The sequence below is a fragment of the Ictidomys tridecemlineatus genome, chromosome 9 (genome assembly GCF_052094955.1).
Source record: "Ictidomys tridecemlineatus isolate mIctTri1 chromosome 9, mIctTri1.hap1, whole genome shotgun sequence".
NCBI lineage: Eukaryota > Metazoa > Chordata > Mammalia > Rodentia > Sciuridae > Ictidomys > Ictidomys tridecemlineatus.
The window spans coordinates 113,353,747-113,379,495 of record NC_135485.1 but is presented as its reverse complement, the minus strand read 5'-3'; the positions used below and the strand labels follow the sequence as shown (position 1 = coordinate 113,379,495).

The 25,749-nt window shown below is 37.8% G+C and overlaps 1 protein-coding gene across 9 annotated transcripts in view; it reads right to left on the bottom strand.

The window, feature by feature from the left end:
• Nucleotides 1-25,749, bottom strand: part of LOC101954287 (broad substrate specificity ATP-binding cassette transporter ABCG2) — a 115,905-nt gene that overhangs the window by 62,970 nt on the left and 27,186 nt on the right. For 6 of the 9 annotated variants that reach the window (XM_040293102.2, XM_040293100.2, XM_040293099.2 and 3 more), the window contains 10 exons: nucleotides 25,447-25,599; nucleotides 23,213-23,361; nucleotides 19,228-19,379; nucleotides 17,887-17,991; nucleotides 17,072-17,316; nucleotides 13,542-13,624; nucleotides 8,441-8,530; nucleotides 7,170-7,294; nucleotides 5,085-5,239; nucleotides 2,837-2,926 (listed from right to left, as the gene is read on the bottom strand). In XM_040293102.2, coding sequence (XP_040149036.2) covers nucleotides 2,837-2,926; nucleotides 5,085-5,239; nucleotides 7,170-7,294; nucleotides 8,441-8,530; nucleotides 13,542-13,624; nucleotides 17,072-17,316; nucleotides 17,887-17,991; nucleotides 19,228-19,379; nucleotides 23,213-23,361; nucleotides 25,447-25,599 — 1,347 coding nt within the window. Of the gene's footprint in view, nucleotides 1-1,559; nucleotides 1,646-2,836; nucleotides 2,927-5,084; nucleotides 5,240-5,362; nucleotides 6,570-7,169; nucleotides 7,295-8,440; nucleotides 8,531-13,541; nucleotides 13,625-17,071; nucleotides 17,317-17,886; nucleotides 17,992-19,052; nucleotides 19,189-19,227; nucleotides 19,380-23,212; nucleotides 23,362-25,446; nucleotides 25,600-25,749 lie in introns of those variants that run through there. The other 3 variants (XM_078021935.1, XM_040293107.2, XM_040293111.2) reach the window with 3 other exon arrangements.

The window sequence follows — 25,749 nt, the reverse complement described above, 5'->3', positions numbered from 1 at the left end:
CAGACACATGCTGTGGAGCAAGTTTCTAGCCTTTTGATTCTTTCATTTACAAATTTATAATGCTGCTCTCTTCAAAGGATATATTCTGTAGGGTAAACTTTCACTGAGAGTTTCCCCATTAGAGCTAACTTCTATGGGTCACCCTCAGCTTTAACTGATGACACCTATGGCCCTTGCTAAGATGATCAAAGCTCCCCACAGTTCTGCTCACCCACAAGACAGTAAATTACACAGGCTAAGAATGCTAAAACTAGGAACAAAGGGGAGCAGAGCTTCTAGCAAGTCATGTCTGTCAGCTGTTGCATCAAGACTGTGGAGAGCATCACATATATTCAGCTCCAGGATGTCACCTGCAGACCCAGGAATCAGAACTGAACTCCAGCTGGAGCAGAGCAGGATGCAGCATTTCTGCCAGGTAGAAAAGCACCTGATACTAAAAACACCTGCTGCAGCCACAAGAATTGCCTGCTGCCATTCTCGTGCCTATTGTTCCATCTCTTAGAATTTGGCAGTTACAAAAATATCTATGGCTTCTCTTTGCTGTAAGAGGAGCTCTGTCTTTCCTCTTGTGAGGATGAGCCCATGTGATCCTGAAGCCTGTGGTGGCTCCTCCTAATCTGGTCCCATTGTTCCCATCCACTTTGTTCTATCAGCAGCTTGGCACTGATTTTGTGCCACACCCTGATCAAATACAAGAGAGCAGGCAAGTAAAGAAAACACCTCTTCACAGATTTTCTGGTTGGTATAGAATTATTTCTATACTATTTGAGAAATACAGGAGAGTATTAGTATTCCAGCATTCTCTTTTTCTTATGAACTGAAGCATCAAAGTCAAGCCATTAACAAACAACTATCATTGAAAAGGTAGGCATCATCAAAATTTTAAAGCAAGATCCTCCAATTTTATTAAAATCTTCATTTCTGTTTTAATGACAGTGTATGAAAATAAGAGTTTCTTTTCAATTTACTGATTTTTTTTTCCTTTAAAGGATACATCCTATGAGAGGAAGTATTCCAAGTCAGTTTATATACATATACACACACACACACACACACACACACACACACAACTGAGTTGTCTTTGATTTCGTGGTGTCTCCCACATGTGTGAGCAAAGGGAGGAGCCTGAACTTGGGGCCTCTGTTCCCTCCCTTGATGCCATTTCTGCTTCATTAATTCTTACTACTGTCCATGGGCTGGGCTCACAGACAACATATAATCTGTTCAGTTCAGAGACTATGAACACTTGATAAACTATTGAAGCACCCATTTCAAATTCAAATATTCTGAAAAATAAGAACTCAAACTCACAATCAAAACAACAAAATAAATTTTCCATAGGGAGAAAACAAACATTTCTCCACATTTATTACAACATTGAGACTGTAGTGGAATACAAGTACAGCATGTTCACATGCACTAGTATACAAGGTCTCACTTTGTGAGTGAGAAGACTTACGTTCAGAAAGATTCATTGAGCTTCGGCTCTAAACCCAGGGGACTTTCTATATCTCATCACAATGGTAAGAAATCTCATATGACATGGAATGGAAACTTACATCACATAGCTACTACAGCCACTGCTTTCGGTTGTACTGAGTCCTGGACAGAAGTTTTGTCCCAAAAATTCATTATGTTGCAAAGCCTATATCATAAGGGGCAGGGGAAAGGCAAGATAAATAGTTTTACATTTCAAGAAGTTTCCAGATGCCAGGTACAGAACCTCATACTATAAACCCTCCTGGTGGGGAGACTATTGCAGGAGGATAGCAAGTTCAAGGTCAGCCTGGGCATCTCAAGGTAAGGAGACTCTGTCTCAAAAAATAAAAGGGGCTGAGAAAATAGCTCAATGACAGAGTGCTTGTTCAGCATGCACAGGTCCCTAGGTTAAATCCCTATTATTGCAAAAATTAAAAGTTGCCAAAGAATTATCACAATTAGGCCCTCAAGTTTAATCTTCATTATTGTTTCCAAAAATAAACCAAGTCTTACATTCACAGCCTTTGTCACAGCACAGCAGCTGACATATTTTCCCTGGTAACCAAGAGGCCTAAGTTTGGTATATTGCTTCTCATTGGCAAAAAAGGGATACCTATGGCTAGATAGCCCAAACTTCTTTCTTCTCCCTCAATTTTACAACCCTAATAAAAACTATAATTAAAATGATACAATAGTGTTTAGTGAACATTGTCAATTTATAATAACAATGTTTTCTTGTTTGTTTTCATCAAAAACTAGTTGAGGGCTTGGGATGTGGCTGAAGTGGTAGCACACTCGCCTGGCATGCATGCGGCCCGGGTTCGATCCTCAGCACCACATACAAACAAAGATGTTGTGTCCGCTGAAAAAACTAAAAAATAAATATTAAAATTCTCTCTCTCTCTCACTCTCAAAAAAAAAAGAATATTTCTTAAAAAAAACTAGTTGAAATTATGGGAGTTAGAAATTTGGTTACACTGTGTTAAGACACAGCTTCCTTTGGAGTTGATTAACTTGCCAGTATGGCTCTGGGTATTAGATGGTCTTCTGATTCTCTTTTAATTTCACTTTCAGTATAAACAATGTGTTTCAGTCTCCCTTCCTCTTATTGATTCTCTTATTGAACTAACACAAAATATGTTTTTCATTAAGTAGTTAACCTTTTCTATTAATTAGATTTTCCCCCAGATTTCTTCTTCCTCAAACAATGATGTGATTGGGAAAATCCAGATAACTCCCTAAAAGACAATTCCTTGATGAAAGAGGTTCACAGTTCATGGAAATTAGATGATTAGGATTTATTTTGATTGTTCCCACTTTGGAAGCTCTGCCACAATGGCAGACGTGGACATCTTACCATATAGCCATAATGAGGAATACTCAAGTACTCAAACCATGAGAGCCAAGGTGTTGTGGTGCCAAAATTCAGTGTCATACCCAAGATGACCTAAAAAAAAGCAAAACAAAGTGTCATGAGGACTCTAGACAAGACCCTATATAAGAACTTTGCAACCTTCTAAACATTTCTACTAGGACCTAATCTTTCTTGAAATTTCTTCCACTTACTTCTAAATACTGATTTTAGTCCTTTGCATATATATACCTCTGCATGCTTAAGGCAGTTTATGGTGTTAAAGTAAGAACAATGCACCTGTAATCTATATAGTATACTCCACTTATTTTGGGAGATTCTTTATTATCAAGACTCTGTCCTTATTGCTCTGCAACTGTATACAATAAAGATTAAGGACTAAGGTCATCTCTTAGTATCTGACAGGGATTAGTTATAGGAGCCTCCAGCAACTCTCACCCACAGATGCCAATATCTGACAATCTTATATCTCTAATTTTGAAAATGGCATAATATTTGATACAATTATGTATATCCTTTATGTTTTAAATATGCAAATTCTGTATTTTTTAAAAAATCATTTCCATGTTTCTTTTGAAACACAATACAAGTCAACCATCAAGTAAAAATTTATATTGTATGGTTTTGGGACAAATGACAAGAAAAGAAAAAGTGTCCATTTTCAGTACAGATGGAAATTTTGTTTTAACACCCCCCAATCCCCATGGTTGGTTGAATCTTTGGATGTGGAACCCATGGACACGAAGAGCTGATAGTACTGACCACTCAAATTATACCTCCACTATCTGTCCCCCTCATAAACCTGGACATCTAAAATCCTGAGCATCACATGCTCCTCTCTACTTCTACACAATAATAAGAGTTGAAATTTACAAGGGTTTGTTTTTTGTATCCATACCTGTAGGAACAATTTGGGATTCAGAATGCCAGCTTAAATATCCCAAAGCCCTAAAACTCAATATTAATAATAATAATAATAATAATGTGATTTCAGCAGAACACAGTCAATACCTCTATTTTAAGCTATCAGAAGGCAGTATAACAGTGGAGATTCCAGGAAGGACTGCTAGAGACTTGTTAACAAGAGACAGCTACAAGGTTCACATAACACTTGTCCTAACTGGTGTGAGGTGCACTGGGATATGCAGAACAATGACAATGTTAGGGTGTGTGTGCATATGTTTAGACTGGACCTAACTAAGTGCTTAGTATACACTAGCAACTCTGAGCGAAATATGGTTTTATGATTGGTTTTTTAAATTCCATATGGAATTCTTTACATAATAATTAATATCAAAGCATCACATCAAAGAAAAGTTCATTTATTGAAAGATATTTTGTTTGTTGTACAACAGCATAGGAACTATAACAAGATCCCTTTCTCAATGATATACATTATAGTTGCCAAATTCATAAATTAAACGTTAGCAAGAGCTTATGCTAAGAATGTATCATTGAAAAACAACTCCTACTGAAGCAGAACGGACATGTGTATTAATAGGATGAGCACTCCTGTTTAGTTCATGTCACAGGGAGAAGGTTGGTAGCAATTATCTGCTGATTCATCATTTTGAGTGCAAAATTTAAAGCATATAAGATTAGAACTAAGTAAACATTAAAAAAATCCCCAAAGATGTAGAAATACTTTGATATAAGAGAACCTCAGGATCCCACAAGGGAGGGAACCCAGCACTGTGGACTTTGGAATTTCTAGTGCTTTCAATACTTCTTTTCAAAATGTAAGAGGCGCTCCAGTTAGACTTCCCATGCCACACACTGTCAAACTCCTCATGGATCTTCACTTTTGCCTTGAAGCATACATAATCCAAAAAACCAAACCATCTCTGCTGATTACAGACCTGGCAATTCTCTAACACCAGCATGAAGGTCAGGCACAGAATCTGTTTTTTATGAGGGAATTGGCTAATCATAATTCTTCCGGGATTTGAGTTTCCAATTTATCAAAGTTTCATGATACATCACCCAGAAGTATTTTTTTTAAAGCTCATTAGTGAGGATTGGTTAAAAGTTAGAATAACAAAATTAGGACTCTAGCAAAAAAATTGCATAAGGACCAGGAAGAAAGTGGTACATTCTCTAATAGCCACTGTGTGGCCTCTGAAAACATTGGAGTCCCACACAGGATCCTAAAAGCAAGTTTTAAGGACAAGTGAAGAAGCAGGAAAGAACAAGGGAAGAGATTCCCTCTCAAAGCAGTACAGTTCACACTCACCATCATAAACACAAAATAGACAGTCACAAGAAATGTCTTTATTTCCATCGCCTTCTCTCCTGCTCCCAGGATCATTGCCATGGTACCGGTGGCATAAGCCACCAGCAAAACAATAATCATCAACGTGAAGAAAGCCCCCACACCTGGTTTCAACCCTTAGAAGGAAAAGAAAGAGTTAGTCCAGCTTCCTAGGTCACCTTGTATTTGAAATTATTTATTTTGCCAATAACACTACAACATTCTGATAAACTAATATCAGAATAAAAAAAGTCACCTACTATCCAACTATCATTGTTGTTTCCTTCCATGTAACCACATAAAGATATCATATAGTTTTCTTCTTTACATTTACTGCAAAAGCACTTTTCCATGTAACATCCATGCTCCTCTATGTGTAATGATGAACTACTTCTAAGTGGCTGAGATGGAGGGATACGGGCAACAAAAGTGGCCAAAATTCTACTGTCACAGGAAACTCCTCAACAGCACATTCACGTACCCAGACATCTCCACATTATTCATTGTTTTCTGTAAATGATTAGTGAAGAAACAGGGATCAGGATTTTAAGATCCCATAGTAGTAGGAAAAGGGGACTACTAGGGACTGAACTGTAGCAAATTAAATTCTGTGCTTGCACAATCATGTCTGCATTAACCCCAAAATTATGTATAACTATAATACACTAATAAAACATTTTCAAAATACCCAGGGGAATGAAAGGTATCCTCATAACCTAAGACCCTCTAAACAAACCACCACATAGTTCTGATTGAAAGGGGCTAATTAAGTTTCCTAAAGTATTCTATACACTACAATAAGCTAATGTTCTGTGTCATATAACCTGAGGGTTTGGGAAGAGTTGTAAGAACACTCATCAGAAATCTAGGGGTTTCGATTCCATGATTAATTTTTTCTGACAAACCTGTTGTGTAAAATGGAATGTTTAAGATCTATCAGTGGTTGTTATCCTGTAGTATGTTGTCAAAAACAGATATTGTGTGTGTGTGTGTGTGTGTGTGTGAGAGAGAGAGAGAGAGAGAGAGAGATGCAGTATTTGAAGTGAAACCTGAGTCTAATGCACAAAGGAATCCATCTACAGCCATCAAATAATATTTTTTTAGAGAGAGAGAGAATTTTTTAATATTTATTTTTTAGTTTTCAGTGGACACAACATCTTTATTTTATTTTTATGTGGTGCTGAGGATCAAACCCAGCGCCCCGCACATGCCAGGCGAACGCGCTACCGCTTGAGCCACATCCCCAGCCCAAATAAGTATTTTTATTACATAAATGAGCACCAAGGTTATCATCTTTCTTTCTCTGATTAGAGAGGAGAAGGAGAGAATATATGTGTATATTGATATTTTTATCCCTCTCAATACATCCCTATACACAGTAGAGATATTACCTCTCTGTATTTTATCTCTACATAGAGACATATAGATATAGAGAATAGATAAGGCAAAAATATCAACTAGTTTATAATTTCTTTCATGTTTGTGTATGACACTCAGCAACTCTGTGTGTCAGGGATCAGGATTTTAAGACACATAGCATTTCTGTGTGTCATACACAAACATGGAAGAAATTACAAACTAGTTGATATTCTTGGCTTATCTATTCTCTCTATATATACTGAGAGCAGTAAATTGAAGTTTTATAAATAGTTTTGAAGTTTGGTTGGCCTAATCACAGGGGTGCATACTGGCAATCCCTGGTGTCTGGGAAGCTGATGCAGGAGGATCCCGAGTTCAAAGTAGGCCTGGGCAATTTATTAAGACTCATCTCAAAACAAAACAAAAATAAAATTTCTGGTGATATAGCACTTGCCTACCATGCTCACACTCTGGTTTCAATTCCTAGTTTTTGTAAAAAAAAAAAAAAAAAAAATTGGTGGGAAAATCTTGACAACAATGCCATCAGTGGAAACTTATTTTACCAGAGTGCATGGAGGGTATATGTACTTCCATAGCTTATATACAGCTTGGTTTGTAGTTTTAATAACCATGAACATGCTCGAGAGAGAAATGAGCATCACCTCATATTCAAGACTAAAGACACATCTTCTTCATCTTGCTACTTACCTAACATGAAGTATAGTATAGAATTAAATATAATAGTTGGAAACAACCTCCGGGGTATTAATTCAGATAACAGTTCCCCAAGGAAATAAGGCAACACTCTGTAGTATCCACTGAGGTACTCGTGTCTGCAGAACAAAAACGCACACCACACAGCCCAGATGAGATGCTGCTGTGCAGACTCCTGCTGCCACCAGGTCTGACACTGTAGCTGCCCACTGGATCCAGACTGACCCCCCATGCCCTTCTTTATCTCAGGGGAGCTTCTCTAGGGTATCAGCTCCCTGAGGCTCTTACTGTGACACTCTCTCATGTTAGCACTTCTCCTGCTGCTGCCCATTCTGGCCCACATCACCCCTCCAAGGAGAGAGTCTGTGTCTCCTCACTCTCCTCAGAGACCCTGCTTCTCCTCTGAGGCTGGCTTTGCCTGAAGAGCAGCACTTGAGAGGCTAAACTCAATAGTAAGAGGCTCCACTTCCGATTGTGAAAAAGGTGACTTCATTATTTTCCAAGGCCCCCAAATGCAGGTGCAATTTCCCAAATTCTTTTTACTTCTTCTGCTCTTGTTTCAAAAATAATTTTAAAAAGACTTGCTTCAATCATCATGTGTTTCAACAATACACCCTTTCAGATACCAAATCCTCATCTTTCCTCTTCCTGATGTCTCTCTCCCATAATTTCAAATTCTTCCACCAGTGTCCTCATTCCTTTGTTTTCTGAAGATTCCTGTCCTTGGCATGTATGTATGGGCTAACTCTTGCACCTTCGAAAAGCAGAAGCGACAAAACCAGCCTGCCTTTTACTGTAAGGCTGCCCTCTGGCTCTTTCTACTCCTCCATCCACAGAGGGCTAACCTAAGTCACATTCTTTGCCAATTTTATTTCCCATCTCCAATTTGCTGCTGAGGCCACCTCTTACTCTCTACCAAACTTTTCTTGCAAGGGTCACAATGAGCTGTTATTTCCTGAAAACATAAAAATACTTTCCACCTCAATTATTGCTTGCATTCTTGCAGCACTGGGATTGGCTGGTCATAGCTAACCACAAACTCTCTTTCTTTAGTGGCACACTCTTGATTTTTTTACCCTCTCACAACTGCATTTTCTCAGTCAATATTGGTAATTCCTAGCTATATCTCAAAAGTTCACACCGTGAATGGTAAGTTTATACATTTTATGACAAATCTCCAAGATCACATCCTTGTCCCAATCCTAGAAGTGACCTGTATGACCAATAGATACTGATGCCCCTTTCTGAAACAGAGACCAACTCACTTGAAAATTTTCTTCTGGAGCTCAAAGATCTCCCCAGCTGTCACACTGCTTAAACACTGGACGACAACCAGCACGTAGAGTGCCCAGGCTCTGCCAGGACAGAACAGGAACAAAAGTATTGCAGTCAAGTCAATGCCATTGGCTCAGTTTTCTACCCACAAACTCTTTCCATAAAAGACATAACATTAAATAGGTTTTTTTTTTTCCTTTCAGGTCGCAGAACTATTCTGGTTAAAACTCAAAGGGAAGCATGAATCCTTAAGGTCTCTCCGCATCTCTGTATCTCCACAATAGTGCCCCTGTAATTCCATATTATAGCCCTATTTGAAACTCATAGTCTTAGCTGACTGTAAACTGAATCTTCGAAAAGCAGAAGAGACAAAACCAACCAGCCGCTCTTTCCACTCCTCTATCTGCTGAGGGCTAAACTATGTCACATTCTTTGCCCATTTTATTTCCCACCTCTAATTTGCTTCTGACGCCACCACAAAACTCTCTTTCCTTTTGTGGCATACTTCATATACCCTTGATTTTTTATCTTCCTATGACTGCATTTTGAAATTGCTATATGGAAGCAATAACCCCCAATATGCGGGTATTTGGAAGTAGGTGACTTAGGAAATATTAAGGTTAGATGAGGTCATCAGAGTACAGATCCCAAGATGTGATTAGAGTCTTTATAAGAAGAAGAAACATCATAGCATACTCTACTGTGAGGGTACAGAGTGAGGCTGCTCCCTGAAAGCCAGGAAGAGACTGACCCTCCTGGAATGGAACCCTGAGCTCAGATTTCCACACTCTAGAATTAAGGGAAAATAAACCCCTATTGTTTAAGCCACCATATCTATAGCATTTAGTCATGGCAACCTGAGCTAATTCATAGGTCACAGAAATAGTATCACCTTCAATTAAAAAAGAAAATGACCACTATCATTCTAGTGTATATTTGGAAGATCAATAAAGCCCCAAAGTGTTAAAACATTCACTTAGCTAATTTGGTCTTCAAGTGGAGTAAGAAAAAAGTAAGACATGGGGAAGGAAAATGCCAGACAGTGGAGGGAACCTGCACTCAGCTCTATACCACAGACACCAGCACCTGACCATCAGCAAAGCCTTGACAGTTAGCCTTGACACGGGACAACTACCCTCCTATCCAAGCTTTCAAAGAAAATAAATCAAACTGATCCTGATTCGTGAAAAACAATTAATTTTTGCATTTATGTGAAAAGGAAGTCTTTCAATGCTTCTTTAGAAAAATGATTGAGGTTTAAAAAGGAAAGTGTTCAGTTAATCTACATTTTGATAGATACATAGATGTCATAAAAGCAACTGCATGTACTTCAAACGTGGATGGGCTGCACGTCACAACCAAACAGTTTAATTAATATGGAGGATGTTAGTTGTAACTTTTTGAAAAAAAGAGATGATGTGACACATCATTTAAATAACAAAAGCAATAAAACATTTAAAAATTGTAACGCAAGTGAAGAATCACAGGTACTTCAAGGGAAAAAAAGAGTCCATTGACAATAATTTTCCATAGTACCTACAGAATAAAGAACTAAGTGTACAGGCTATTTTAAATGTAAATGTTTATACAATGATTAAACCGAATGGCAATCAGCCAGGCCTAACAGAAAATCAACTACACAACTTTTGAGCCAGGAATAAATCTAATATCAAGTCAAAAGCTAATTTGAGAAATGTGGGACATGGCAAAGATTCAGTTCAATATGTTGTGTTAGATCTAACAGTACAGTGATGTTAATGATTCTGAAATATGAGATTATAAAATTCCTTCTAAAACATAGGATAATCTATTTTATATTAAATTTTTTCATGTTTATGGAATTCTGTGCAAATTCTTTCCAAGGTGATAAGCCATATCTGTATTATCTACTTAATTATCTGATTTGTTTTAAAATATTAATGATAAGTTGACAAATTATACTTGCATGTTTATGGGTACAAAGTGAAGTTATGGTTTATGAACATAATATGAAATAATCAAACAAGATAATTAAAGGAGTATCTACCACTTCAAATATTTATCATTTTTATGATAAGAACCTTTGAAATTAATTCTCAGCAGTTTTGAGATATATATTAGTATTTACTATATTCATCACATTGTGTAATAAAATCTCAAAGGAAAAAAAGCCCTTATTTCTCCTGAGACTTTGCACACTTGACCACCTTCTCCCTTTTTGCCTTCCCCTCAGCCTCTGGCAACCACCATTCTTTCTACTTTCTGCTTCTAAGAGTTCAATTTACTTACCATAATGTTGTTCACTTCCATCCATATTGTCAAATATGACAGAATTTCTTTCTTAGAGCTGAACGGTACTCTACTGTGTACACAGATGTGTACACACATCTCACTTTCCCTATTCATTTATCCTAGGATGGACACTTAGATGGAATCAACAACTTGGCTATTGTGAAGTGTACTTCAGTGAGCATAGAAGTGCAGATATCTCTTCAACAAACTGATTTGAAATATTTCATGTTAATACCCAGAAGTGAGACAACTGGATCCAATTATTTTAAAACACCTTAACTTTTTTTTTTCTCATTCGTTTATCTGTTATCATAAGCCTATAAGGCTACAGAGTTAAAGGAGTTCACACTCCATAAAGGATTGAAACCCATTTCCTCAGCTACACAGGCGAGAGAAAATGCAAATACAGTGCTTGATCCTAAAGAAGAATTAAAGGGTTGGCCTCCCCAGCAATTTCAAAAGATGAGGCACTGATATTCACCCCTGAAGGAAGCTTCAAAAACTTGATTCCAGAAATGAAATTGAAACATTTTTTTCTAATCACAAGAAGCAGGACAGATTAGAAAAGCTACACACAGAGGCCATTTTCACATAGTTCATCTTTTTATAAAAAAAAATGGTAGTAAATATAGGCAAATATACAAATTAAAACAAGGAAAATGTCCAATTTCTCCAGAGAACATCTGAAGAAATTACTAAAGCTCTCTTATAGTCTCTGGAGTTTTCTCCTAAGACCTTTAATGCTTGGCTTTTTAGTTTGTCTTTATTTTTCAGTTAAGGATAGCTTTCTTAATATTTTATTCAATTGCTTCCAGACACATAATATGAGCACAGTCTCTAGGTCCTGTTGGATTAAGAAGTGGAATCTACACACCAAATATTAGCATGTTTGGAAATAACCTAGAGATCTAAGCCTCTAGGGATGGTAGAAGTATGGCATAACTCAGGAAAATCTCCATATAATCATATTATAGTATAACATTATCTGATTCTACACAGATGAAAAATGTTTCTTAAGTGAGGAATCCATGTTTAGCCAGGTGCAGTGACATACTTCTGTAATCCCAGCTACTTCAAAGGCCAAGGCTGGAGGATCACAAGTTTGAGGCCAGCCTGGCCAACATAGTGAAACTTTCTCAAAATAAATAAATAAATAAATAAAAATAAAAAGTGCTTGGGATGTAGCTCAATAGTAGAGTGCCTGAGGACTTAGGCCCTGGTGCTAGTGCCAGGGAGGAAGCCGGAGGGAGGGAGAGGGAGGAAGAAGAAGGAGAAGGAGAAGAAAAAGAAAAAGAAAAAGAAAGGAGAGGAGAGGAGAAGAGAGCAGAGGGGAGGGGAGAAATAAAGAGAAGAGGTGAGAGAGGAAAGAGAGAAAAGAAAAAAGAGAATTTACTTTGACATTTATTCTTTCTTTAAAAAATAATCAGCCTTTAATAGACATCAAAACGGATTTTCTATAACCTCCCTCAACGTCCTCATTATTAAAGTGGGGATAAGATCATGTACCCCTCGGGATGTTAGGAGGTACCTGAGGCTGTGGATGTCAAGCATGGAATCCAATGTCTAGCAAGGAGTATTTCTCATACATGAATTATGATGAGAAACTTGTTGCTAAGCACCTATGCTATGAACATAAAATGTCTCATCCTAAAATTACATTTTTAAGGACATATTATGATTAAACTAGGTAATGATCACAACACTAAGATAAGTGTTATCCATAAAACAGGAAACAATGATTCTTACCAGCCAACCTTACTTATACACCGAAGTCATGTGAATCAAAAACAATAAAGGAAATTGGCTCACAGGTAACAGAAAAATAAACACTGGACCAAATGCACTATCAAGAAAGTAAAAGACAGCCTACACAATGGGAGAAAATATTTGCAAATCCCATATCCCAAAAGGAATTAATTTAATTTTAAAATGGATATAGGACATTACACCAGAGATCTGGTAGATGCCTATTATTCAGCAAAGGAAAAAGTAACAACTTTTGATAAGGACATGGAGAAACTGCAACCCCTGGTATCTACTGGTTAGAATGTAAAATGGTGCAGCTCCAGCGGAAGACAGGATGCAGATCCTCAAAAGAATAACAGAATTACCATATGGCCCAGCCATTCTACTTCTGAGTATTTACCCCCAAAGAACTAAAAGTAGGGACTCAAAGAGATATTTATAAACCCATAACAACATTATTCATAATAGCTAAAAGATAGAAGTAACCCAAATTTACATGAAACAATGAATAGATAAACAAAATGGAATATATAGATATAATTAATAGACAATCAGTTAGACTTAAAAAGGAAAGAAATTCCAACACATGGTACAACTTGGAGATGCTAAGGGAATAGGCCAATCATCACCAAAAGACAAATACTGCAAGAATCCACACATGTAGGATTCCTGTAGTAGTCAAATTCAGAAATGCAGAGTACAATGGTGTTAGACAGTCTGCAGAGAAGTGAGTTTTGGTAGTAGCTGATTTATGGGGATTCCATTTGGGAGGATGAAAACAATGGTCTGGAGTCAGGTGGTCATGGTAGTCACAAATGTGAATATATTTGATACCATCCAACTGTCCACTTAAGAATGGTGAAAAGGATAAATTTGAGTTGTACAGTTTACTATTACATATAGATATATCTGTAAAACAAATGATCTTTTCCATTCATTCATCAATGCACTAACTCCTTCTACCCACAATAAAACAATGACATTTATTTACCATAAATTCAAATATTTAAAGTATATTCATAAGCTTGAAAAAAGTAACAGAATTTTTTCAAATTGAGATTCAAATTTACTTACCTATTCTGGATTTCAGTACAATCATTTTTTAGCATAAGGAATGTGGCACCTACAATCAATCCCAGAATGGCTACACCAAACATCTTACCAAAAAGAAAAATGAAAATAAAAAGGAAATAATCTCAATTAAAGGTAAAATTTTTGTATATAATTTATTATTACAAGATTGTGGTTACATAATCAAATCTCTTTATTGAGGGCAACACTTTAAATGGCATGGACAAAATCCCTGGGAGAATATAAAGCACTGTACTTATTAGACTGCTTTCTAACTTAAATTGAAAATTAAGGTATTTATTGTTTTGGGAGGACTGACAAGACAAGAGTAGATGATTGGACAAACTAAGATTGGGTCCAAAAGGCTCTCCTGGTTTAGGGCCAGTTGAGGTTCTGTACCCACAATGTCATACAGGGTAAAGTCAAGCATGTGTTAGGGGAAGTCATTTTTAGGCAAAAAAATAAAGTCCAAGTGGCTAAAATTTTAGACTTAACTGAACTCTCAACTTTTGTGTCCATGAACATGCATAGTTTCATCCTTTAAGAGGGTTCACAGCTGGGAATGCAGCTCAGGAGTACAATGCTTGCCCAGCCTGCATAAGACAATGGATTTCACCCCCAGCATCCACAAAATTAACAAGTAATAAAATTTAAAAACTATACACACAATTTCTAACATTTTGTATAAAAAAGGAAGAAGAGTGAGCAGGATCATTTCACTTTACCTCTGGTAAGATTCCATTTGTATGAAAAAGTGTATTGTCACTGTCACCAAAGCACTCAGCCAGCTCTCTCTGGGGACACCCAAGTGCTTCCATTACTACCTCCTTCACCTCCTCCATCACTGCTTGTCCTTCAACCTCAGCCACTGAGGCCTACAATGTCCCACCTGAGCCTCCCCCCGACCCCAAGCCCCCCACCCAGCCTCACCTTCCTTCACCTACTCAGTCAGTGTGAATGGCTCCCAAGGAGACTTGACATCCCCTTTGTTTTTAGTATAGAAAGTTTCAAAAGGATGCCTCACTTAGCAAAGGCTTAAGGGTAACTGTTATAATTTGGATATGTGCTGTTTTCTCAAAGGCTCATATATCACTCAATGTAGGAATAGTGACAGGTAAAATGATTAGTTTATAAGAGCTGGGACTTCATTGGTGGCTTGATCAAATTGATGGATTAATAATTTATAGGCAGATGAGAGTGACTGGAGGAAGTAGGACGCTGGAGGCATGCCCTTGGGATTATATCTTGTCCCTGGCTCCACCCCTGCCCCCCACTTCCCAACCACCAACAGCTGAGTAGCTTTCCTCACTACGATGCCCTCCCACTACGATTGCTGCCTCATCTTGGGCCCAAAGTAATGGAACTGGCTGAAAATGTACTGAACCTCTGAAACTGTAAGCCCACAATAACTTTTCCTTCTCTAAGTTGTTCTTGTCAGGTATTTTGGTCACAGGGATGAAAAGTTACATTATAATATAATTTATTTAAGTAATTTCAATTATAATTATTCCTGGGGAAATTATAAAAATATAAGTTTGAAGATAACAAAATATCCTACTATGTATCTTGAAAACTTCAAAGCTAAAAATAATATCTCAAGAACAGATACAAGGTATTATCAACAGAGAGTCAAAAAACATTTTCACAATTCCATGTTCAAAATTTAGAGAATGAAAAAAACATAGAAGGTTGTAAACATCAGGCCAAGTGTCAGTAAACTGAAGCGTTGGGGCCATAATAGGGCCAGCCACCTATTCTTGCTCTACTCAAAAGTTAGAATGTTGTTTATGTTTTTAAACTGTTACCAAAAAAAAAGGTAAAGAATAATATTTTTCTGATAATGAAATTTACTAGATATTCGGTGTTCATGAATATAGTTTTATCAGAACACAGCCATGTTTATTTGCTATGGCTACTCTCACATTAAAATGATAAGGTGGACTCTCTGAGACAAAGACCATGTTGGCCTGAAAAGTCTAAAATATATACCATCTGGCTCTTGAACAAAAAGGTTTTGCCTAGGCCTATGCTAAAACTCCAGTGTTTAAGAACCATAACAATAGTTGTCCTGCAGAGCTCAGGGAGCTATAAGCTTCTACCCTTATTATTCTCTGGATATTGCTAGAATTGCTTTTGTGGAACTGAGTTCACTGATGAGGTAAATAAGCTAACATGCAACCTGGAAGCTCTGTGCCTGCTGTTTGCACTTAGGACCAGGGCATAGTGGTGCATGCCTGTAATCCCAGTGACTCAGGAGGATCACAAGTTTAAGGCCAGCCTCAGCAACTTAATGAAGCCCTAAGCAACTTAGTGAGACCCTTTCTCAAATTTTAAAAATAAAAAGGGCTGGGGATGTGGCTCTGCATCAACAGAAACAACAAAAAAAGCCTAGAACCAAAACAAAGCACAATTCACACAATTCAGGTACATTGCAAATAGCTATGCTTTGATCAGGCCTGTCCACAACTAACTACCATATATGCATATGTGTTTTGGATAAGACATTTATAAACCAAATTTATAGGCAAGTAATTCAAAGTAAAGGCCAAATCACAAAGAAGAATCAACTCACTATATTGCATCACTGTTTGAAAATGGTTAACTCAGGTTGATTGATCTAACACACCTAACATGCTCCAAATGACATCAAATCTATTCTCAAAGAAGAAAACTTGACCCTTGACTGACAGGACACAAAAGTGTTCACATTTGGGCAGAAATGCCAAATCTCAAGGATCAAAATATTTGGGAAAATTTATAGTATAATTCAAAAGGCATGTAGATGCTCAAATATATTTGGAAGGTGACAATACTTATGCATGAAAATTACAGTACACAAGTAGCCAGCAGTCTTTCATTAGAACAAACCACAGCACTCAGCAGAGACTCAGTGACTAATAATAAAAATAGTAACCCCAAAACAATGAGTAAAATTGATATACTTATATAAATGATGGACCAATGTCTGGAAGAACTAGTGTTCTGTTCGACATAGGGATTAAGAATAACAGCAACAAAAACAAAACCTTAAAGAATGATAATTAACAACCACCCAGAGCCAACCAAAAAAAAAAAAAAAAAACGGAACAGTATCTCATGTTAATTTAGAGAAGTAATGAGATAGTAGATAGCCTTGTTAGGTCTGGTGGTGCACACCTGTAATCCCAGCAACTAGGGAAGTTGAGCCTGGAAGATTACAAGTTCAACGCCAGACTTGGTATCTTAGTGAGATTCTGTATTGAAATAAAAAGTTTTTTAAAAGGGCTGGAAAGGAAGCTCAGTGGTCGAGCACCCACAGGTCCAATCCTCAGTCGTGCAAAAACAAAAACAAACAAAACAACAAAAAACAGCTTTCCATATGTAGAAACTAATGTTTTGCTTTTTCTATTGACTGTTTCTATATCCAAAGTGCAGGGCAGATGACAAATAAATGGAATGGTGGGTAGAGGATACACATAATCCAGATGGAGACTACATCAGAACCAAATTGTTCCCACATTACTATAAAAGAGCACAAAGATCTGGTAGGTTACCTGACAACGAGTGACCGAGGGGAAACCTAGAAAGTTTCTGAATGCTCGCCAGAGAATCCATCTGAACTGATGGCAGAAGGAGGTGACATGAGTGATCTCCTTAAAGCCTGAGCGCCTCTTCTGACCATCTGAGAGCTCCTGTAATCTAGCTTCTGTGTTTCTGTAGAAGAAGGAGTTGGCATAAAATTCCGCTAATGTGTCTACGACTGGCTTTTTTCTCTTGGAAAACTGTTCAGCCCTGTTGGCTTTGGAATAAAAGGGATAAAGAAAAGAAGCATTACTAAGAGATAACAGCTGATTTAACCTGTTTTTCTGTGACTCGTTTTTTGGATAACACCTTAACTCTAAAGCTTAAATATAGAAAAATCAAAAGGATTGTCATTGCTTTACACATTAGTAAGCACAGCTAATTGACCTGACTTCTGCCATAATCTTATGGATATAGAAAACTGACATTGTCCTAACTATTGGGACCCTTGTTCCTAAAATAGACATCGTACCACAGCCATAGTTCTTAATATAAAATCTAGTCCTTGCTTTCTTCTATGTGCAGATGCATAAAGTGCCAAGTTTCTTATTTCTAATGTAATGAAAACCACAAGCATATTTCTTTTTAGTGCAAACTCACTTTATAACTCATAGTACCATATAAATATACATCAATAAGTTAAATTTAAAAAACAGCACTCATGGACAATGAAGCCTATCTGTTGATTGGTGTCAGAACACAACATTAGTGTAAATTCAAAAGCAATGTTTTAATGAAGCAGCACAAATCAGTGAGGCAAAAACATGTGAATCTGAGACTCACATACCTTCACAGTCCTCTTCCTTTCCATTTAACACTATAGCAGAGGAGTCGCTATTAATGATGTCCAGAAAGAAGTATGCAGGATTGTTGTAGGGCTCACACTGGTAACCTATGAAAGAAAACCAAAGAAACCAACCTGATGGTCTCGGAAAGAAAAGCAGATCACCTCCAGAGGGTGATGGAGGTGAGGCTAAGAGAATCTAACAAATTCTTCCTCATCCTCTTGCTCTTTTTTACCCTAATTCGTCTCTTCAGAACATTTTATATTAGTCTTTACTCATCATAAATCAAGAAACTCAAAGAACTATTAAAATGTTCTGGTGCTTATCAGGACTTCTTCATAAATCTAAAGCTAGGTCCAAGGAAAAAAGTGTTAAGTGCCTGGGTGCACTGGGCTTAAGTTCACCTGGAAAATTCTGTAATGGCAATACACATAACAATTATTGCTTCTCTGCCATTTAAATAGAGGTTCAAATGATCACCTCTCAAGCACCATTATCAAGAGAAGGTGACCAGCATAGCACATCTGGGCTCTTACCTCAACTTCTTGTGGCACAATCATCTGAACTTGGCCTGAGGTCTGACTCTTAAGTTCATCTACTCTGGATTCCACCCAGTCATGAGTACTTGATCATTTTTAAATGACAGACATTAAATAAAAATTAAGAAAATAGCTAGTGAATATTTAAACTTTATTTGGGACCATAGAGAAACATCTATAATCATATCCAAATCTATAAGCCATTTTTAAAAAATCACATAATTCAACCTGAAATACAAAGATCCAGGTATTTCAGAAATTTTGGTTCATCAAAGTCAGATTTAGAACCAGCCACTCTAATGACTAGCAGGTCACTCAAATCATTCAGGACCTAAATCTGCAATCTCATCTTACTAGAAATAAAGTACCATGTCCCTGAGCCTCATGAAGGCAGAATATAATCACATGTCAGAGGGACAGCTGAAAAAAACCACAATCTGCTATATGGTCAAGAAGTAGATAATGTTGGGCCTTTCCATAAATATTCCATTGATGGAATAACTGGCTGTCGGTCCAACCAGTTAAGCACAGAACTTTCAGGGAAAGAACATCATCATTTTGAAGCATAACAAAGGCCTAGTAGAAACACACTCACACACACACTCTAATATGAAAACAAAAACACTTACAGAACAAGCAAGTGCTGCACAATGAAGCAAAATTTAGCACCAAACTGAAGATGCTTTGCAGTGATGGAATCTGAGGTCCATCTGTACAGAGATCAAGTAACACTCCTGTTGACCCCTCCGCTCTCCACAAGAGTCTGTGAAGGAAGGATCGAGTGCATGAAAAGTTCAACCACACCTGCTGATTCGAAGTACTCCAGAGCCTTCTGGGCAGGACCGTGGTACATGAGTTTTCCTGAGGCCAATAAGGTGAGGCTGTCAAACAGCTTGAAGATGGAGTAGCAAGGCTGATGAATGGTGAAGATGATTGTTCTTCCTCGCTCAGAAATGCTAAGTTAAAAAAGGAAAACTATTAGCCATTAAATATCTGATTCTTGCACTTCTTAGTAAAATATTTTATTTCTGCTGTCACCCAGTTTTTCTTAATTTTCATTTATGAACTTCCCCCTTTCATCTCCTATTTTCTACTTGATATTTAGGGAACATAAATTCAATGCATTTATTGAGAACACTAAGGTTGTTGTTTTTTGTTTTGTTTTTTTTCTTTAGGTACCAGGGATTGAACTAAGGGGCACTGAGCCACTGAACCACATCCCCAGCCCTATTTTGTATTTTTTTTTTTTTTTGTACAGAGTCTCACTAAGGCTGAGGCTGGCAATGAACCCTCGATCCTCCTGCCTCAGCCTCCTGAGCCACTGGGATCACCGGTGCGGGCACACTAAGGCTTCTTAAAGAATGGTGCATCAACATTCTAGTGAATCCACTAGAATGTTCAGTGACAATGCAGATTCCTAGAAAGTTTTCCCATACACTGAAGTGGAATCTCTGAGAATAGGTACAGAGAGCTCATATTTTTAAAAAGCATCCATATTTGAGAATTAATTATGGACTAAATATTCAAACTATGGTTGTATACCCAATTCTCACTGATGGCTTAAGTCTTCTATATCTTTAGGATTGGTTTTCATTTTTCTGCTCTGATAATATAATTAATATTCCTAAATTCTTACTATGTTTATATTTATATGAAATGCTTTAGAGATAATCTTATTTCAATTTTTACTTTTAATTCTTATTTTTTTTAATAAATAAGGCTTAAAAATCAAGCAACTGTCCAAGAGGTCACAGTTATTAAGGCTTGTATTTGATCTCTGGTTCAATCCAATGGGAGAAATAGTTCTTAACTACTTTTTCATGAGAGTTATTACTAATGGGAAGAGAAAACAAAGGCCAAAACCATGTTCAAATTTTTTGGTAAAATATTTCACGAGAAAAATCCCTTTAATTAATTTTAATTGCATTTAAAAACTACCTAGTATACACTAGCAGAGTGTGTTCTGCCTCAAAGAGAATCAGGACATAAGACCAATAATCTGAATATAATGTGGAATAGAATTAACTAAGTTTCCTTAGTTAATTTAAGTGATTTAAGTAGATATCAAAAGGTCCAACAGGAGTGGTGAGCTAAGAAGAGAAAAGCACTCGTGTGAGAACAAGGTGAACTAAGTATGAAATAAAAAGATCTCATTGGGAAAATACAGTAAGAAGCTCAGTGTTCAGGACTAAGCTTTGTGTGTGTGTGTGTGTGTGTGTGTGTGTGTGTGTGTGTGTGTGTGTGAATGTGAGGGTGTTGGATGAAGAAGTTAAAAAAGGAAGTACAGAAAGAACAGAACAGGCCGAGGCTGATCCCTCACTCAGAAACGAGAACTTTGCTCCTAGGCAAGAGGGAGCTGGTACAGGACTCAGAGCAGGAAGTGGGATTACCCGACACCCAATGTGTGGTCTGAGGACCAGCAGCATCAGTATGGGTACCTCCTCTTAGAATCTCCTGTAACTGGGGCTTTATCGAATTTCTAGAGAAACAGAACCTGCATATTTAAGCAGCCTGAGTACAGAGTGGTGCTTGAGAAGGACTAGGTAGAGCTCTTTGCAGGAGCAAGTTCGCGGTGCACTACACAGTGCAAAACAAGAAAACAGTCAAACGGCTGGGGTGTGGCTCGGGGGTCAAGTGCTTGCCCGGTGTTTCCAAGGCCCTGAGTTCTGTCTCCGCCCCTCATAAAAGAAAATAGTTACAGTATTGGGTATAAATTCATCATTCTCTAACAAATACTACTAACAGAATTATAGATAATAGAAATATCATGGGTATGTTCCATAAAGGGACCTGAACTGCATACCATGACTTGGCATCTCCACTTGCGTGTGCAACTGAAATCTTAAAAAGTTTAAACCATACACATATTCCCCCTCTTCTGTTTCTCCTCTTCTAGCATAGAAACTTGTTTACAGGGGCATGGGCCACAGATGAAGAGGAAGGTATTGATAGAGAGGAGAAGCCATGAAAGTGGTGCGTCTGGAAGCTTAAAAAGTGGGTCAAAAGGGGACTGCAGAGGCCACTTCAGGTCTTGGAATGAAGGGCTCTAAACGCTAGAAGGAAATAAGTAGTTGACGGATCCACCAGAGGTTTAAGAATAAATATTTGTTTCCAATTTAACAAGGTAATAGTTGTCCTTAACATACTCTAGAAATACTGTTGTCAAGCTTCTATAAATGGTCACTTCTCTGTTTTTTCCTCTCCCAACAGATTAAAAGACATTTAGTACAAATACTTCAGATTCCTATAGTATTTGGGACCCTGAGACAGGTGAACAAATATTTCATTACTGGTCAGACTCCCCTATTTTGAGTTTGATTTATCTTAGCAGAGCCCTGGACCCAGAGGGTACTGGTGTTTGGATTGAAGGAGTTGGCCAACAGCTACCTTGGATATGACTGTCAGCTTTTATCCTCATGACTGGATGAGTCATGATATTCTTAGGACCAGTGGATATAACTCTTAATGATAATAAATAATCTGCTTATAGGACTTTTTTTTTCTTTTAGAAAACAAATCCTTTAAGTTTTATTTGATTTGATACATTTCAGTAATTATTATAAATAGCTCTTAGACTGTGAAAAATTGACTAGTGTGATAAAATACACAAGATGTATTTTTTTTCCTCTTTGATGAAAATCATGTCTATAGCCAGTATGACAATTATAATACTTAATAGTATTAAATGTATGGCATGGCAGTAATGACAATTAGTACTCAGGGCTGTCTGTTAATAATTAGACCTTGGAGAAGGGACAAGGTTGGTATCATTAGCAGGGCAGCGCCTTGCCCCTTCTGTCAACCAATCTATCTGATAATTGTCTCTAGCCTTCAAATTGACTACAGACCATCTCCTTCCTAGTGTCCTCACACTCACCCTTGCCCAAGCATTCTCCAAATGCCAAATGTTCTCCACAGCAGCCACTGCTCTTCTCTAAAACTCTCACAAAGCTTGCCATCTCCTCTAAGGACAGGAAAAGCCACGCTTCTTACAATGGCCCAGGAGACCTATGCAACCTGCCACCAGCCCAACTCCAACTCTCATGGATTCTAACTGGGGTGAGTTGAGCTGTGGTCTCCCCAAAATTCATATGTTGACGTCCTAACCCTCCAGTACCTCAGAATGTGGCTACATGTGGAGACACCGTCATCCAAGAGGTCACTAACCTTAAATGAGGTCATTAAGGGGATCCTCATCTGACTGGGACAATTTAAGGGATAAGTTCACAGACACAGAAGGAGAAGATGGCCATCTGCAAGCCAATGAGAAAGGCCTCTGAGCAGACAACCCTGTGGACAGCTTGATCTCAACTGCCAGTCCCCAGAACTGAAAAAAGGAATTTATCTTGCTAAATCCCCAGCATGTGGTATCATTATGGCAGTACTGCAGCCAGCCTCCACCCACACTGGTCACAGGTTCTGTCCCTCTAAACTCTCTGGTGCTCCACATGCGTTAGACATGCTCTGCCTCAGGGCCACAAGCTGCTCCTTCCAGCTACAACTCTCCACTGCAGCTGCCGCAGGTCTCACTCACTCACTCCCAGCTCCTGCATCACATGCTGTGGTCTTCCCAGCTCTTTAAAAAAGATCCCCACACCACCACTGCCGTCCCTCCCTCTTCTATTGATTTTTTATTCTTGACAACACTACTTTGTTCATTGGCTGTTTCTCTCTAATCAGGAAGGAAGAAATTCTGCTGTTCATTTCCAAATACTCAGTAGGAATATCTGGCATACAGAAATGACCAAATATAAAATAAATGAAAGAACAATATTCTCATAGCATTTACCTTTTCAGGAGCAAAAGGATAGCAACTGCTGTGCTGGAGTCTAAACCAGCTGTGGGCTCATCCAGGAACAAGATGGGAGGATCCGTGATCAGCTCCATTGCTATGCTGGTCCTTTTTCTTTCTCCTCTAGATACAAACTGGGTTCCAGCCTAAAACACAAAGTTAAAATTGTTATTATCTACAGAAACAACCACAGTCACTGTCATTTGGTAGATTAACCTGTGCTAGTCCTATTAAAGACACTTTACATTGTTGTCCTCAGTATTCTGAGCAGCAAATAAATAGACATCTGAGAGAAGAGAGGATTTCTCTTTACCAGATGAGTAAAATGAGGCTCAGGGCATAGCTTCTAGATGGCTGGACCAGATATGAAGGCTGTGCTTTTAATAGCTAAGTCCCCAGCATATGGTAAGAAACATACATATTTTTCTTATCAAGTCAAATATTTAAGTTTAGCCAAAGTAAGCTGGAACACTAAACGAAATGTCCCTGATAGTGGAATCATACAATAAAACAAGAAATAAAGAGAGGAGGGGAACAAGGAAAGTCTCTCTAGTAATTATTAGTCTTCTATCAATGTCCCAAACACTGTGGACTTTTGGAGACCTCCAAAAGTCTCCAAGTGGATTTACAAAGAATAGACTCACAATCAAAAAAGTGTGCTTTCTACCACAGCACATCAATCACTGTAAGTCTTTCTAAATTGACAGTATGTCCACCCCAACTCATTGCACAATTCCTCATTTATTCTTTGAGACAAATCTAGAAGGTGGTATATTCCACAGGGCCACTGACTCAGTGTCTTCAACCAGTCTATATAATTTTGTGTGATGAGGGAAGTAGGAAGGTTTTGGGGAGACAGGAAGTAGAAACTAATTCTGAAAATCAGAGTCTCCAAAGGAATAATAATCAAATGCTACCCAAGGCCCATGACTGGGTCCTGTTAATGGTGCTACAAAAGATATTTGGAGACAATGTGAATGTATATGGGCTTGACATAGGTGATGATATGAGCATACAGTCCATTTTGTTAGTTGGTAATGGTATCGTGGTAAAGTAAGGAAATGTCATTTTATAGACGTAAAATAAGTATTCAGGGAAGAAACATTGTATGATTCTCTTTAAAATACTCAGCGTGAAATTGTTGAAGTAATTATGGCAGGTGGTATTTACAACTGATAAAGCAAGGTGAATAGTATGAATAAGTATACTACCCTATGATCTGACAATCATATCATTATCACGTTGACTATTTTCTCTACACTTCTGTTATTTTAAAAATTCATAACATAATAAAATTATTTCAATTAAATTAAATAAATTATAACAAGTCAATAATTGCCTTTACATATTTTCCCTGAAAAACCCAAATAAGTAACTTTGAGCAGTGCCTGCTTAAAGTTAAAGAACACAGCAAAAGACTACCTTACTGGGAAGGCAAAATCAAATAAATAAAGGGCCAAAGAAAAGAAAACTCAATGAGTCATAAAACAAAAATAAGTGCTAAATGGTTGCATCCCAGGATTCTTCTTCCAAACAAAGTACACTTCACATAAAATACTGTCAACAGGTACCAGGGGAAGCAGCAGAGAGTACAGCCCCTCAATTCTTCATTGTCTCTAAGGAAAGGGGGTGTCAAAGAAAAAAAAGGCTATAGAAAAATAACTTTGTCACTACACAAATTATAACTAAATCCTAATGTGACCAAATACAATTTTCAAAGCCAAATTACCCCAAAAATGAACTCCACAGAACTAGAATCCTTGGATTCCTAACACTTACCAATTCCATAAATACACCATTAAAAAAAGCATAAGAACAAAGTCACCCCAGAGGAAGAGGGAGAAGAATACTACTAAATGGATAATTTTTTTAAAAAAAAAAAAGGAAGAAGAAAAGTTAGAGGAAAGATGTCAAAGAGCCCTGACTTAACAACAAGGGTGAGAAGACCACACGGAAAAGGCAGTGTGGGGAGCATGGCGCATTCCACCATCATTAAGATTGCTTCTCCAGCTTCAATTCCACCTTCATATTATGTAACTTGACTTTTCTCATCATTACAGATGATGAGAAATATGAGTATGAGGATTTAACAAATGCATCTTCTGGGGGGAAGGAGAAAGTTGCAGCCACTTTTGACCTCACACACCTTAGGAAACTTCTGCCTAAGGTCACATTGTCCACATAGGGAGGTCTTCTTTGCTGGCTGATTCTATCAGGCTTTGTCACTTTACCTTAAAATTGGTCACTTCACTCAGACCTAAATCTTGAATGAGTTTGTTGATCCTCTCATTTTTTTCGTGATTTGTCATAGTTGTTGGAAGCCGAAGAGCCGCTGCAAACTGTAAATTTTCTCTCACTGTCAGGGTGCCCATCCCAACACCATCCTGAAGGCAAACAGTATTTTAATGAGACATACTGAGTTTTTTCTAAGACTATTCCTCCAGCAAAAGTAACTTAGTCCATGAAAATAACAAAGCCAAGGTAAAGTTACAGCTGATGGTAAACTTTCAGCTCCACAAATTGCAGAGCTTCCA